Genomic DNA, 17,766 nt, shown 5'->3' with positions numbered 1-17,766 from the left:
GTGGTTTTTAAGAAGAAGATTTTTTTAGAAATTGTTGATGCACGACTGACGACGCACGGCGGACACCAAGCGGTCACAATAGCTCATCTTGTCACTTCGTGACAGGTGAGCTAAAAAATAAATAATGAAATAGTGTCAGCAATTTAAATACATGGCGTAAAACGATTTTTGGCAAACAGATTTATGTTAGTGCGGCAAAATAGCTCACAGTGGTAGGATATCCGCAATTATCGTTTGACACATTTACCTGTCATGAAAACATGATGTAATTCCATGACAATCTCGGGCAACTATACTGCTCTGATCTCCACTTCAGATGCCATGTCGATACCTATACACTTCTTTTAGCCCTTTGAGGGGGGTGTTAATTGATGATGAAAACAAGGACAATGACTAAGTTTATCAACAGAATAATTACCGATAATCGTTGACGCCTTTCATTTCGCTTTCAACACTGGGTGGATTATGATTATTGTGTCCATATTTTTGGGACACTTTACAAAATAATCATTTTTTCGGGAAATAAGTCTTGAGAAAGTGAAAATAACTAGTCCTAACACTTTTGGAATATACGGTAGGGGCTAGACTGTGATTATTAATACTATCGATGCAGTTATTATGGAGAGCAACTAGGTGGTGGAGATTACAAAAATACAGTGAAAGAAAAATGTCTGCAGTGAAAAGGAAATTTAAGAAGAACAAATATGAATGATTACAAAGGAAATGTTGTGTACATGAGAATTTTATTTGTCTACTGTGTTATATATGAAATTTGCTTGTACATAATACTGCTTTCATAACAGTGACAGTATTACGGCAACTGACACCCCTGATTTGTACGGCGGATTTTCCTGACGAAAACATAGATTGCAGTTTATAATTACCACTTATTTAATTATCTGTGAAATATATTATAAACTGACTTAATTGTTGAATTTGTCAAGAACGGAAATGTGTTGAAATATTACAGGCTAGATAAATTTAATATTTTGATTTTGTTATGCCAGGAAAAAGAGCTATAAAAATCTAATACTTCTTTTGCCAGGACAATGGCATAATAAATGTCTGATGTCGGGAAACCCAATCTTGTTTCTGTTTTCAGTAACATGACCAATACGTACAAGTAGCTTGAAGCTAAAAAATCATCACTTTTGCTTGCATACTACCATAACTGTTGTAAAAACCTTCGAAAACTCATAAAAAGTTATTTTCTATTGAATTAAGCATCAAACACTTGTTGAAAATAAGCTATAATTCAATAGTGTGTTTAGATGCCAAATATCGCGTATTTTCGCAACTATATTGTTTAAAGTTTGTACTTTTAAGCGCAGATGTAGTGAAAACAATCATGAAAACACTTCTGATATATATATATATATAAAGAACAAGAGTGCAAGAATGTCACAATATACGCCCGTCACAGCAAATTTCTTTACTCTAGCACCTGTATTTGCAAATGGAATTTTAATTTTGTGGTTGTTTAGTAATCATTGTAAGTCATTTGTTTTTCTAAGTCCACAAAAAAACTCCTAACCAGGTAGAGATACATTAAAATACACCTAAAATTTGAAAGTAACATCTATGTTGTACCACAGAAAAGTGGTCTTGTTTTTTCCCTACGACTAGTAATGAAAAAGTTACAATATAAGCTATTTATAGTAACAACAAAGGGAAGTAATTCTAAAGAAGGGAACTGCGCATGACACTTCCTCTCATGATGGTGTATAATTGTGCCAAGTTACATCAAAATCCCTCCATGCATGAAGAAGAAATGCTTCGGACAAAGTCATTCTTGTATCTGACCTTTGGCCTCTAAGTGTGACCTTGACCTTTGACCTAGGGACCTGGTTCTTGCGCATGACACTCCGCCTCGTGGTGGTGAACATTTGTGCAAAGCTATATCAAAATCCCTCTAAGCATGAAGAAGAAATGCTCCGGACAAGGTTTTCATTCTTGTATCCGTTGACCTCTAAGTGTGACCTTGACCTTAGACCTAGTGACCTAGTTCTTGCGCATGACACTCCGCCTCGTGGTGGTGAACATTTATGCCAAGTTATATCAAAATCCCTCCATGCATGAAGAAGATATGCTCCGGACAAAGTTTTCTTTCTTGTATCCTTTGACCTCTAAGTGTGACCTTGACCTTAGACCTAGGGACCTGGTTCTTGCGCATGACACTCCGTCTCATGATGATGAACAATTGTGCCAACTTTCATCAAAATCCCTCCATGCATGAAGAAGATATGCTCCGGACAAAGTCATTCTGGAATTTGACCTTTGACCTCTAAGTGTGACCTTGACCTTAGACCTAGGGACCTGGTTTTTGCGCATGACACTCCGTCTCATGATGGTGAACAACTGTGCCAAGTTTCATCAAAATCCCTTCATGCATGTAGAAGATATGCTCCGGACAAAGTCTGTGGACGCCGCCCGCCCGCCGGCCATCCCGCCCACCCGCCCGCCCGCCCGCCAGGGGCGTTCCCATAATACGTCCCGTTTTTTCAAACGGGCGTATAAAAAGTATTGACATGAAAGATACTCGAAGACTTGGTGAACTTTGCCTTATGTGTAAATTAAGTCTGTGCCCATATTGTGTGTGCATGAATGGGGCTAGGGGCTTATATATCACAACCATACATTTTACAGAGCATCTTCAAAGATTATCTACAAGCAATAGGTATTAATAAATAGACTTTATTACTGAGACAACAAACATTTAAAAAAAACTAAAATGTAATAAAATTATTTACCTACCTACCTACCTACCCACTGTAAAAATACTGGGTCGGTAAAGGTCAAACAAACTTAATTTTAATTTAGGCCCAACTTATTTTGAATATAAACCAATGCATAGAAAAGTTACAGACCAGACCAAAAAAATTCTAAAAATTTCTAAAGGCGACCTTGACCTTGGAGCTAGGGGTCCGGGTCTTACACAAGATACATCAACTCATTATGGGGAACATTTGTGCCGAGTAATTTTACAATCCCTTGATGAATGGCAGAGTTATGGACCAGACAAGGAATGGACCATGTTAACTTTTGACTTCTAAGTGTGACCTTGACCTTGAAGCTAGGGGCTTGGATTTTGCGCATGACATGTTGTCTCATTATGGGGAACATTTGTGCAAAGTAAGTTTTTTAAATCCCTTAATGAATGGCAGAGTTATGGACCGGATTCTAAACAGACGCTGTTAACCTTTAACCTCTAAGTGTGCCCTTGACCTTGGAATTAGGGGGTCTGAGTCTTGCGCATGACACATCATCTCATTATGGGGAACATTTATGCCAAGTGATTTGAAAATCCCTAGATGAATTGCAGTTATGGAGCAGACACAAAACAGACCCTTTTAACCTTTGTGACCTTGACCTTGGAGCTAGGGGTCTGGGTCATGCGCATGACACATTGTCTCATTATGGGGAATATTTATGCAAAGTTATTTCAAAATCCCTTCATGGATGGCAGAGTTATGGACCGGACACAAAATGTGACAGACGGACGGACTGACGGAAGGATGCAGCCTTTTTCTATATCCCGCTTTTTTTTCTTTGAAAAAGGCTGCGGAAATAAAATCTGCCACTTCCCTGTTGCAATGTCCAGTAATATAACAAGACACTGAGAATTTTATAAAAGATCTGTCACATATTTTCACGACTTCACAAGCTGGTATTGTAAGATAACAGCCATTTTTAAGGAAGATTTTGTTCAACAAAATGGCTTTTGTTTGTTGTATTAAATTACTGGTAACTGAATAATTTGGTAGACATTTATACCATATACTGCTTTATTACTAAAATACTTCTATTTCCCTTTAGATAAATTATAATTATTATACGTGATTATTATTTTCAGTAACCCAGTCATGAACCTGATGAGGAATTGTGGCCGCAGGTATCATTCTACAAGTTAATATAGGTAGATATGTGAAACACTCATTTCTGAACTATGGTCTCGAACTGCCTTTTTCGAAATACACCAAGGTTAATGTAAATTGTGGACTTACACTAACTCACCCTGAACCTTTGAGTTAAAAATGTTGAAGCAGGATGACTGATGTTGGATAATGGACCATCCACCTATATAAATAGCTCACCCTGAAACAAGCACAGGTGACCAGAAAATAGGTTGGACAGTATTTTCATTGTTATTGTTTAATATCTGAACTATACCTTAATCAGTGGTTTACTGGGTACAAACCACCACCACTGTAGTTTATACATGTAGTATGGCAAGCCAGTTTGCTCTTCTGCATCCATCTGACATGTGTATGACACAACAAACTGCCCACACTTTGTAAAACCAAGGAAAACATGTCTGCAAATTATACAAATATCTCTGTGAATCTCATCAAATTTGAAACAAATATAACTCAGTGAATCTCATCTAATTTGAAACAAATATACTGCAGTGAATCTCATCAAATCTGAAACAAATATACTGCAGTGAATCTCATCAAATCTGAAACAAATATACTGCAGTGAATCTCATCAAATCTGAAACAAATATACTGCAGTGAATCTCATCAAATCTGAAACAAATATATCTCAGTGAATCTCATCCAAGTTGAAACAAATATATCTCAGTGAATCTCATCAAATAGCACTCTCTCGTGTTCTATAAATAGAACATACAGCAGTTACACCATAATGCAATGCGCAAATTGCGGACAAGAGAGCATATTACGAATCATCAACAATCTCAGTAAACTTCAAAGGGAATTTAAAACAAGTCGCTAACCTCAGAAACACACAATAACAGTGTAAACATTTTTGACCTAGTGATCTCATGGACACAAATATTCTGACCAATTTTCATTAAGATTGGACCAAAAATGTGGTCTCAAGTGTAAACAAGTATTTTTTTCAATTTGACCTAGTGACCTATTTTTGAGCCAAGATGACCTACATTCGAACTTGACCTAGATTTGATCAAGGGAATCATTCTGACCAAATTTCATCAACCTCAATTGAAAAATGCAGCCTCTATCACAAAAAAACGTCTCCTTTGATTTGTCCTAGCGACCTAGTTTTTGACCCCAGATGATCCATATTCAAACTTGACCTTAATTTCATCAAGGCTATCATTCTGACCAATTTTCAAGAAAATCAATTGAAAAATACAGTCTCTATCGCATACCCCTTTACTCCATGGATACGCTTTTTACCACCTCTATCCATTCCCTGATAGATACTCTTTTTGACGCCTTCAAGTTTAAAAGCAAATTATGAATAAAGTACAACATCAAGGAATCCCACAAAAGCATTTTTGTAAAGTTTAAACCATGTACAAATGATATCTGTCAAAAAAATATATGGTTTATATTTGATTTTTAATGGTAATTTAAACCTGAAATGAGGTAGTGTATTTATGGAAAATTACTGAGGAAAATTTCATCTTGACCTAAAATTAGCCTGATCAAGGCTAATTATACCCCCAAGTTTATCTTTACAAATTATGAATTTGTGTAGTACTTATTTGTATAAATTGTGAATTTGTGCAAGCTAAAAATAGTACTGTAAATTTTTTTTAGGTTTCTGCATTTCCCAGGTGTTTTAGAAAGCGGAACTTTTTTTTTCAATGGATTTATATAAACAAGAGATCACAGAGTGATCTTGGCGCCCACCAATGTGCCATTTTTGAGTGTTCCAAATTTCAAGACTTATTGACTACCTCAAGGTCAAATTTCATTTCCGTACACAACACTGTGCATGTGGTCCAAATTCGAAAGCTGTAGCTTGAGAAATGTGAAAGTAGGTCACTAGGTCAATGTCAAGGTCAAAGTTTGTTTCGGTACACAATCCTATGCATGTGGTCTAAATTTGAAGCCTGTAGCTACAGAAATGTGAAAGTAGGTCACGAGGTCAATCTTAAGGTCAAAGTTCATTTCGGTACACAAAACTATGCAAGTGGTCCAAATTTAAAGGCTGTAGCTTGAGAAATGTAAAAGTAGGTCACTAGGTCAAAATCAAGGGTCAAATTCTATTTTGGAATACAAAACTATGCATGTTGGTCCAATTTGAAGCCTGTACCTTCAAAAATGTGAAAGTAGGTCACTAGGTCAATGTAAATGTCAAGTTCATTTCGGTACACAAAACTATGCATGTGGTCCAAATTTGAAGGCTATTGCTTGAGAAATGTAAAAGTAGGTCACTAGGTCAAAATAGGTCAAATTTTATTTCGGAATACAAAACTATGCATGTGGTCAATTTGAAGCCTGTACCTTAAATGTGAAGCAGGTCACTAGGTCAATGTAAAGGTCAAAGTTCATTTCGGTACACAAAACTATGCAAGTGGTCAAATTTGAAGGCTGTAGCTTGAGAAATGTAAAAGTAGGTCACTAGGTAAAATCATGGTCAATTTTATTTCGGAATACAAAACTAGCATGTGGTTCAAATTTGAAGCCTGTACCTTAAAAATGTGAAAGTAGGTCCACTAGGTCAATGTGAAGGTCAAAGTTTTTTTCGGTACACAAAACTAAGCATGTGGTCCAAATTTGAAGGCTGATAGCTTGAGAAATGTGAAAGTAGGTCACTAGGTCAAAATCAATGTCAAATTTCATTTTGAAACACGGAACTATGCATTGGTCCAAATTTGACGCTGTACCTCAAAAATGTGAAAATAGGTCACTAGGTCAAAACCAAGGTCAAAGTTTTTTTCCAGTGCACAAAAGTTGCATGTGGTCCAAATTTGAGGGTGTAGCTACAGAATGTGAAAGTAGTCACAAGGTCAAATAAGGTCAACTCATGTCAAGGTTCATCTTGCCACTCAAAAATATACTTGTGGTCCAAATTTGAAGGCTGTAGCTACAGAAGATGTGAAAGTAGGTCATAGGTCAAAATCAAGGTCAACTCATGTCAAGGTTCATCTTGCACTCAAAATTATACATGTGGTCCAAATTTGAATGTTGTAGTTATTGACAAGAACATTTTAAAAGCTTTTCCCTATATAAGTCTGTATATATATGAACCATGTGACCCCGGGGGGGCATTTTTGACCCTAGGGCGATATTTGAAACAAACTTGGTGAGAACCACTAGATGATGCTACATTACAAGTATTCAAAGCCTTAGGCTTTGTGGTTTGGACAAGAATTTTCAAAGTTTTTTCCTATGTAAGTCTATGTAAACATATGACCCCCGGTGGGCCATATTTGACCCTAGGGGTATAATATGAACATCTTAGTTATAGAGCACTAGATGATGTCACATACAAAATATCAAAGCCCTAGCCCTGTGGTTTTGGACAAGGGGTTATTCAAAGTTTTTCCATACAAGTCATTAAAAACTAAGTGACCCCAGGCGGGGCCAGAGTTTGACCCCGGAGAAATAATTTGAATCAATCTTGGTAGGGACCACTAATGATGCTTCAAACCAAATATCAAAGCCCTAGGCTCTGTGGTTTTGGATAGAAGGTTTTCAAAGTTTTTCCCTATATAAATCTATGTAAATATATAGAAATAAACAAAGGGCCATAATCACTCATAAATTGTGAACCAGTCTGATTTTCAGGGGACACAACATAGGATACCAATACATCATTCTGACAAAGTTTGGTCAAAATCCCCTCAGTAGTTTCTGAGGAGATGCGATAACGAGAAATTGTTAACGGACGGACGGACGGACGGAATGACGGACGGACGGACCACGGACGCAGAGTGATTTTAATAGCCCACCATCTGATGATGGTGGGCTAAAAACATACACTTTATGATGGATTAAAAAAGTAACTGTTGCAAATACATATTGGTCTGATTTACCCTGAAGACAAATTAACAGCTAATTACCTGCTGCACTAAGGAATTTTATGACATATGTCTGTATATTACCTATCAGCAGGGGCGTCGGAAGGTGTTTAATATTGGGGCCGCGAGGGGGACGGGGTGGGGGGGGGGTAGGTACGGGAGAGGGCATCCCCCTCCCATAAGGGGGACCTCCCCCTGAAATTTTTTTAAAACAGGATCATAAATGGCGAGTTCTGGTGCATTTTGAGGGTACTGAATCGCATCTCAAGTCTCCAGTATTTTCTTACTATTTACATGACTATAAGCAAAATAAAGTTTAATAAACTCTTATCAGAATTAATTATGTATAACGCAATACAAAGAATGCATGTATGTTTTTATTTTTTGTATTTAATGTATTGAACAATAATCATTCATGTTACATTCATTTCTTATTTTTGTTTGAAATATCATTTTTTGAGTAAAAACAATTTATGTAATTAATTCCTAACATCTTAGCGGTGTGATAAATATTAACACTTACCTCTTTCATTAAATAAAAACATGATAATTATTTTTCTGAATTTTATAAGTTAATACCTTAGATCTTTGCGGCTGGGTATAGCTTAAACGTTCCATTGACTAAAAACATGCCAATTTAAAACATGCTGATTTGTTCATGCGTAATTAAGTCCAATCACGGACACGTGTGTATGACTCCATTTAACACCCCCGATCGTGTCACCGTCACCACGGTAACACACTAATCTGGACAGCGTGTATTGTTTAACGCGAAGCAAAATTTAATATACTATACAAAATATTGGGACTCCAACTTATGAATTTACAAAAAATCGTTTTTGGGCAAATTATTGAGGCCGCGGTCGCGGCCCCTGCGGCCCCACTTCCGACGCCCCTGATCAGTGTGGGGTATGGTTGATTGGGGTGATCTTTGGATAATTGGCGTGTGCTATGGATAATTGTAGGCAACTTTGATGTTAATCCAATTAAGAAATTTTACTGATAAGTGTTTTTATAAGCTGATAAAATTGCTTTTGATCAATTATTCTTATAAAAACATTATGTAACTAATATACCAGGGGAAAAATGCAGAAATAAATAAGCACCATCAATAGAAAAGTAGCTAAAATTATTATAGAAAAGTAAACTAATGGGTTTAAAGCTTTGTATGTCAAGAAATATTTATCACACTTTTATGTAAAATGTACCATTAGAAAGAAAATTTAATTGTGAAAAAAACTTTATGTTGGTGACTAAGTGTTTAAAACAATATTAAATATAGTAATATTGAATTGAATAACACAGGTATAAATTCTGCATTTTTTCCCCAATATCCTGTATGGAGATAGTGTACTGATAATCAGTAAAGCTGTATGGATATGATAAGCCTAATTAGGCTAAATGTATATGGAGTAAAGGGATACACAAGGTTTCTCTTTGATTTGACCTAGTAACCTAGTTTTTGATCACAGATGACCCATATTCTAACTAGACCTAGATTTCATCAATACAAACATTCTGACTAGATTTTATGAATATCACATGTAAAATGCAGCCCCTATTGCCTACACAAGGTTTTTCTTTAATTTGACCGAATGACCTAGTTTTTGACCCAGGTGACCCACATTCCAACTTGACAAGATTTCATCCAGACAAACATTCTGATCAAGTTTCATGAAGAATCCGTGTAAAATGAAGTCCCTATTACATACACAAGGCAGTCTGAATGACAGCTAAATCCCCCACCACTGCTATGGATAGTGAAAGGGTAAAACCTTTGATTTTAGCTGTGACCTTGACCTTGAACTGACATGGCTGAATTCTGCACAACGTCTTGATGAGGTGATCATTTGACCAAAGTTTCATGAAAATCCTTCAAGAGGTTTAGGAGATACAGAGCTGAAACCTTTGACCTTCAGTTGTGACCTTGACCTTGAGTTGACATGGCTGACTCATGAGTTCTTGATGAGGTGATCATTTGACCCAAGTTTGATGAAAATCCTTCAAGGGGTTAAGGAGATACAGAGTAGACACCAAATGGAAGGCTCAAACCTTCGACCCTTAGTTGTGACCTTGACCTTGAGCTGGCATGGTTGACTCATAATTTCTGCACATCGTTCTGATGAGGTAATCATTTGACCCAAGTTTTATAAAATTCCTTCAAGGGGTTTAAGAGATATAGAGCGGACACAAAATGGAAGGCTCAAACCTTTGACCTTGAGTTGTGACCTTGACCTTGAGCCGGCATGGCTGACTCATGGGTTCTGCACATCGTCTTGATGAGGTGATCATTTGACCCAAGTTTTATAAAATTCCTTCAAGGGGTTTAGGAGATATAGAGCGGACACAAAATGGCAGGCTCAAACCTTTGACCTTGAGTTGTGACCTTGACCTTGAACCGACAAGGCTGACTCATGGGTTCTGCACATCGTCTTGATCAGGTGATCATTTGACCCAAGTTTCATGAAAATCCTTCAAGGGGTTTAGGAGATATGGACCGGACACGATTTTGTTACGGACGGAAGGACGGAAAGACGGAAGGACGGACGGAAGGACGGAAGGACGGACGCAGACCATTCCTATAATCCCTCCGCCACGGCGGGGGATTAATAAGCTTTTTCTTTGATATGACCTAGTGACCTAGTTTTTGAACCAAGATGACCAATATTCAAATTTGACCTATATTTCATCAAGGCAATCATTCTGACCAAAATTCATGAAGATCAACTGAAAAATACAGCTTCTATCACATACACAAGGTTTTTCTTTGATTTGACCTAGTGACTTAGTTTTTGACCCCCAATAACCCATTTTTGACCATGGCCTAGATTTCATCAAGGCAATCATTCTGACAAAATTTCATGAAGATCAGTTGAAAAATACAGCCTCTATCGCATACACAAGGTTTATCTTTGATTTGACCTAGTGACCTAGTTTTTAACCGCAGATGACCCATTTTGGAACTTGGCCTAGATTTCATCATGGCGATCATTCTGACAAAATTTCATGAAGATCAGTTGAACAAGAGCACCGCCTTGCGGGTGCTGACGCTCATCTGATTTTTTTTGTGTGATAGAAATATTGTCCTACCCGTGATTTTCTAAGTCTAAAAAGGGCCATCATTCTTGCAAAAAGCAGGATAGAGTTATGTTTTTTGATGTACAGTGTCCACTTATGATGGTGAAAAACTGTTGAAAGTTTTAAAGCAATAGCTTTGATAGTTTATGAGAAAAGTTGACTTAAACATAATACTCAACCAAGAAAATGATTTTCTAAGTCCAAAAGGGGCAATAATTATTGCAAAAATCAGGATGGAGTTACGCTGCTTGCTGTACAGGGTCAGCTTATGATGGTGAACAAGTGTTGCAAGTTTCAAAGCAATAGCTTTGATAGTTTAAGAGAAAAAGTTGACCTAAACATAAAACTTAACCAAGAAATCTGATATTTTCTAAGTCCGAAAGGGGCCATAAATCTTGCAAAAAGCAGGATGGAGTTATGTTTCTTGCTGTACAGAGTCAACTTAGATGGTGAACAAGTGCTGCAAGTTTTAAAGCAATAGCTTGATAGTTTAGGATAAAAGCTGACCTAAACATAAAACTTAACCAAGAAAACTGATTTTCTAAGTCCAAAAAGGGCAATAAATCTTGCAAAAAAGCAAGATGGAGTTATGTTTCTTGCTGTACAGGGTCAGTTATGATGGTGAACAAGTATTCCAAGTTTCCAAAGCAATAGCTTTGACAGTTTGGAGAAAAGTTGACCTAAACATAAAACTTAACCAGAAATCTGATATTTTCTAAGTACAAAAGGGGCCATAAATCTTGCAAAAAGCAAGATGGAGTTATGTTTCTTGCTATACAGGGTCAGCTTATGATGGTGAACAAGTATTCCAAGTTTCAAAGCAATAGCTTTGATAGTTTAGGAGAAAAGCTGACCTAAACATAAAACTTAACCAGGCAACGCCGACGCAGACGCCGACGCCGACGCCGACGCCGACAAACGCTCAAGTGATGACAATAACTCATCATTTTTTTTCAAAAAATCAGATGAGCTAAAAATACAGCCTCTATCACATACACAAGCTAAATGTTGACAGACAGACGACAGACGCCGGACATCGTGCGATCACAAAAACTCACCTAAGCAGGTGAGCTAAGAATACAGCCTCTACTGCATACACAAGGTTTTTCTTTGATTTGACCTAGAGACCTAGTTTTTGACCCCAGATGACCCATATTCAAACTTGTCCTAGATTTCATTAAGGCAATTATTCTGACCAAATTTCATGAAGATCCATTGAAAAATACAGCCTCTATGGCAAAAACAAGGGTTTTCTTTGATTTGACCTAGTGACCTTAAGTTTTTGATCCCAGATGACCCATATATGAACTCGACCTAGATTTCATCAAGGCAATCATTCTGACCAAATTTCATGAAGATCAATTGAAAAATACAGCCTCTATCGCATACACAAGGTCTTTCTTTGATTTGACCTAGTGACCTAGTTTTTGACCCCAGATGACCCATATTCAAACTTGATCTAGATGTCATTATGGCAATCATTCTGACAAAATTCCATGAAGATCAGTTGAAAAATACAGCCTCTATCGCATACACAAGATTTTTCTTTGATTTGACCTAGTGACCTAGTTTTTGACCCAAGATGACCCATTTTGGAACTTGGACTAGATTTCATGAAGGTTATCATTCTGACAAAATTTCTTTGAAAAATACAGCCTCTATCGCATACACAAGCTAAATGTTGACAGACAGACAGACAAGACGACAGATGCCAGACATCGAGCAATCACAATAACTCAGGTGAGCTAAAAAGTAAAATCTGTAAAAAACTGTCGCACCTGTTAATAGAATAAATAAAAGAAACAATAACTAATTAAAGAAATATATTGGAAGTAATGTAGGAAATATAAAAAATGACGTAATATTTTAATAAATAACGAGGCGATTCAAAACAGGGTAAGCAAATAAGAGCACTGTTAACAAGAGCTGTCCGTAAGACAGCGCGCTCCACTATTCGGCTATTTGACAGTAAAATGAATATATGTCTCGATAAGAGACCTCTACTTTAAAAGGAAGATACACCAAGGGGCACAATTCTGTCAAGAACAAAAATCAGAGTTACTGGCATTGTTACCACACATCCAGATGATGATGTTAAAGATATATTTTGAGTTTCAAGTCATTATCTTCAGGGTCCTCCCCAGGTCCTTTCAGCCAGGCGCCGCGCCCGGCTAAAATATCTTAGCGCCCGGCTATAAAATTTCAATATATAAATTTATAAATTTTCATGTATACATTTTATCACCTGTAAAGGTAACCAGTCGATAATTACCTGTTTTGATCAGGCCTGGAGGCAAACTTGATAATGATATAGTCACGGAACGTCGTCACGGACAGTGTTACAAATAATCGGCTCATTTTACCGCCAACTGTCAAATTGTACTTTCGTTTTCTTGCACGACATTTTTTTTTTTTGCAAACTACATTTTGTTTTGAGCAGAAATAAATATGGTTTAAATACTTTTATATATCAAACAAATTTTGATATTGTATGTAATTAATTTTGGCATATTTAAAAAATGAAACAGGTCGGCAGAAATTGACGAATCTGTTCAGTTGCAACCAAAAAATAACGGACGCTGGTAGAACATGCCAAACAATTAATATTGTACTTTACATATCCAGCAAGTAATAGATAGGCTATTTCAATAAAACTACATGAAAAACTTGCAAAATTGCAACTGCTTTTGGCGAAAATCTGGAAAATTCGTACCTAAAGTGCAGGATATTTCGGATGACAAAAATTCGGATAAGTCAATGCAAAGTTTTAGAGAAGGTAAATGTAATCAATAATTTGATTAAATCACTTTTACTTTAATATTCTTTCATGAAATAATGCTTCTGTAAATACTCAATTAATGCCAAAAAAATCACAATGCATATTTAAAACCAGACTTAAAAAAAGAAAATAAAGTAGAAAATATCAAATAATGATTCTTATATTGATTTCTTCTAAGTTCTTGATTTATTTTTTTATTTACTTAAGCTACCTTTGATATATATGCTACAGTTTCAGAAGCTGTTTCATATTATTCTTGTAATTAATCACCTCAGTTTACTTAAATGAATAATATGTTTATCGCGATAAACCGCTAAAAAGTGTACCCGGCTATAATTCCACAGAGCCCGGCTATAACAAAATCCTGGGGAGAACCCTGATCTTATATAGTACCAAGGTTATGTCCAGAAAACGAAGTTTGTCAAAAAATTTGAGTATCAAAGGGGCATAATTTGGTCAAAATTACAAATCAGAGTTATGGGGATTGTTACCCCACCTGCAGATGATGATGACAAAGATACATTTTAAGTTTCAAGTCTTTATCTTACATTGTACTAAAGTTATTATATACAGAAAGTGAAGATTGCCAAAAAACTTTAAGTATGAAAGGGGCATAATTCTGTCAAAAACACAATAAGAGTTATAGGGATTATAACCAGGATTATAAAGAAACACTTTTAATTTCAAGTCATTATCTTTTAAAGTACCAGAGATATGTCTATAAACAAAGCTTTCAAAAAAAATTTAACATGGAAGTAATTCCATGTATAACAACTTTGTGACATTGACCTTGGGTATAATGGCAGGGCGTCCGCTGCCTATCGCATTTGGAGCCACTGGCTCAAACTTTGACTAAAGTGGCTCCAAAAATTCTCGGGTGGCGAAACATTATGGCTCCACATATATTTTCATTTTTCCCCACGTTATTGTGTATTTGATCCGGAAGCTTGGTTCCCGTTTTGCACCTCTCGGATATTCTCCTGTGTAGATAAAACCGATAGCAAGTTATCAGCTGACGCATGTTTTGACAGGTGGGTATATTACATAATGTTGTGACGTGTGTGCGAGTAAACTGGAAAGGGGGAGACGGATGCGATAAATTATTAAAGAAAGCACGTTTTCAATGGAAATGTTTGAAGTATCGCTAATGTTTATTTTAATCAATGAGAGGCGACCCATTTGTTTTGAATGGCTGTTTTCCCCGACAAATTTTTCACTTCTTTGTACGAGATTAACTTAATCAGATAATATTTATGGTAACTGCGATAATTATCCGACATTTTTAAATAATTTCAAACTTTTTTTTCAATTTTTGTCGTATTTTGTAATTTTAGCATGACATCTCATGTCAGTTTTGTTGTTCACAGTTTGATCTCGGTTGGAGTTGATACTCGATATTTAATTACTTAGTATCGTAATATCTATGATTTTTTATATTTCTTTCAGCAAAATAATGTTAAATTTACATGAAATTAAAATTGTATAAGGAAACAAGAGCTGTCTCCATAGGATGACACATGCCCCCGATGGCACTCTGAATGAATAGTTATGGCCGATGTTAGAGTTTATGACCTTTGACCTACGGGCCTGGGTCTTGCGCGTGACACGTCGTCTTACTGTGCCACACATTCATGCGTAGTTATTTTAAAATCCATGCATGAATGACAAAGATATGGACCGGACACGCCCATCAATGCACTATCATGAAATATGACCTTTAACGTCTAAGTGTGACCTTGACCTTTGAGCTACGGACCTGGGTCTTGTGCGCGACACATCGTCTTACTGTGGTACACATTCATGCCCAATAATTTTAAAATCCATGCATGAATGACAAAGATATGGACCGGACACGCCCATCAATGCACTATCATGAAAAATGACCTTTAACGTCTAAGTGTGACCTTGACTTTTGAGCTACAGACCTGGGTCTTGCACGTGACACGTCATCTTACTGTGGTACATATTCATGCCAAGTTATTTGAAAATCCATCCATGGATGACAAAGATATGGACCGGACGGCGTAATGCACTATCATGAAAAATGACCTTTAACGTCTAAGTGTGACTCGGGGCCATAAAAATCAACAACAAACAAACACTCGATATTTTACGGAATGTAACGTTAATCTTAAATTTTAGCGTAGACAATTAGCGCCGAGAGTAGTTTCCCTTTACCAAAATGGCAAAAATCGTAAATAAACTTATTTTGAAGTTGAACAAGAGTGCAAGAATGTCACAATATACGCCCGTCACAGCAAATTTCTTTACTCTAGCACCTGTATTTGCAAATGGAATTTTAATTTTGTGGTTGTTTAGTAATAACTAAGTGTTTTGTTTTCTAAGTCCACAAAAAAACTCCTTACCAGGTAGAGATACCTTAAAATACACCTAAAATTGGAAAGTAACATCTATGTTGTACCACAGAAAAGTGGTCTTGGTTTTTCCCTACGGTCAATTATAAAAAAGTTACAATGTAAGTTATTTATAGTAACAACTAAGGGAAGTTAATCTTAAAAAAAAAAAAAAAAAAAAAAAAATCAAAAAAAAATTGTAAGTCCTCACAAAAATCTTTACCAGGTAGAGACTGGTCAAAATACACCTCAAAATTGGATGTAGCATGCATGTTTGTACTACAGAAAAGTGGTCTCGATTTGTCCTACGACTAGTAATGAGAAAGTTACAATATAAGCTATTTATGTAACAACAAAGGGAAGTAATTCTAAAGAAGGGAACTGCGCATGACACTTCATCTCATGATGGTGTATAATTGTGTCAAGTTACATCAAAATCCCTCCATGCATGAAGAAGAAATGCTTCGGACAAAGTCATTCTTGTATCTGACCTTTGGCCTCTAAGTGTGACCTTGACCTTAGACCTAGGGACCTGGTTCTTGGCATGACACTACGTCTCGTGGTGGTATACATTTGTGCCAAGTTAATATCAAAATCCCTCTATGCATGAAGAGAAATGCTCCGGACAAGGTTTTCATTCTTGTATCCTTTGACCTCTAAGTGTGACCTTGACCTTAGACCTAGAGACTGGTTCTTGCACATGACACTCCGCCTCATGGTGGTGAACATTTGTGCCAAGTTATATCAAAATCCCTCTATGCATGAGAAGAAATGCTCCGGACAAAGTTTTCATTCTTGTATCTTTGACCTCTAAGTGTGACCTTGACCTTAGACCTAGGGACTGGTTCTTGCGATGACACTCCTTCTCATGATGATGAACAATTGTGCCAACTTCATCAAAATCCTCCATGCATGAAGAAGATAGCTCGGACAAAGTCATTCTTGAATTTGACCTTTGACCTCTAAGTGTGACCTTGACCTTAGACCTAGGGACCTGGTTCTTGCGCATGACACTCCGTCTCATGATGGTGAACAACTGTGCCAAGTTTCATCAAAATCCCTTCATGCATGTAGAAGATATGCTCCGGACAAGGTCTGTGGACGCCGCCCGCCCGCCCGCCCGCCAGGGGCGTTCCCATAATACGTCCCGTTTTTCAAACGGGCGTATAAAAATTGTGTATACCTGTGACTACTACGCCCTCACGATTCGGGGGTGGTCCCGGAGGTCATAAATCTGCACATTTTACATGAGTATCAACGGTATGTTCAGTAATATGATGAAAGTATAATGACATTTATTGAAAATGTATTCTGATTTGCACTAGAAGAAACTTGCTATGAATTCAAATGAAAAACAAAGAAACAGAACATTATTCCTGTTTGTTTATATAACATGCTTATGATTAATAAATACCTACTGTCTGATTTATGATTGCAGTCATTATTTTTGTCTTGCAAGTTTTCTTTGTCAGAAATATCATAAAATGTTAGGTTCTGCATAAAGATTGTATTGCACAACATGTAGTAAACAATGCAGCAACTTACAAAAGAGACATTTATTACCAAAAAACCTTGGAAATATACCTTTTGTTTGTTGTAGACAAAGGTGTGCAACCAGCAAAATACACCCTGTCCCATTTTTAACAGTAACCTGCCCGTTTAATAGCTCTCGAAAAATCCCTATAAATGCACATCTTTCTGTTTAAAAAGAGTCTGTTGATAGTTGAAAGTTGATATATGATGAATATGAGATTGTGTTGTTAATAAGCATGCTAATTTAATTTTGTATCATCATTCATAAAAAGACTTAAAAT

The 17,766-nt window shown here is 36.7% G+C and overlaps 1 protein-coding gene across 1 annotated transcript in view; it reads right to left on the bottom strand.

The window, feature by feature from the left end:
* Window positions 1-17,766, bottom strand: part of LOC123536223 (uncharacterized) — a 152,973-nt gene that overhangs the window by 105,268 nt on the left and 29,939 nt on the right. The window contains exon 3 of the mRNA XM_053550207.1: window positions 4,171-4,315. Within this exon, the coding sequence (XP_053406182.1) occupies window positions 4,171-4,315 (145 nt within the window). The remainder of the gene's footprint in view (window positions 1-4,170; window positions 4,316-17,766) is intronic.

Source organism: Mercenaria mercenaria, chromosome 1 (genome assembly GCF_021730395.1).
Source record: "Mercenaria mercenaria strain notata chromosome 1, MADL_Memer_1, whole genome shotgun sequence".
In the NCBI taxonomy this organism is placed as follows: domain Eukaryota; kingdom Metazoa; phylum Mollusca; class Bivalvia; order Venerida; family Veneridae; genus Mercenaria; species Mercenaria mercenaria.
The sequence above is the reverse complement of the archived record's forward strand: the minus strand, read 5'-3'. Positions and strand labels throughout refer to the sequence as shown.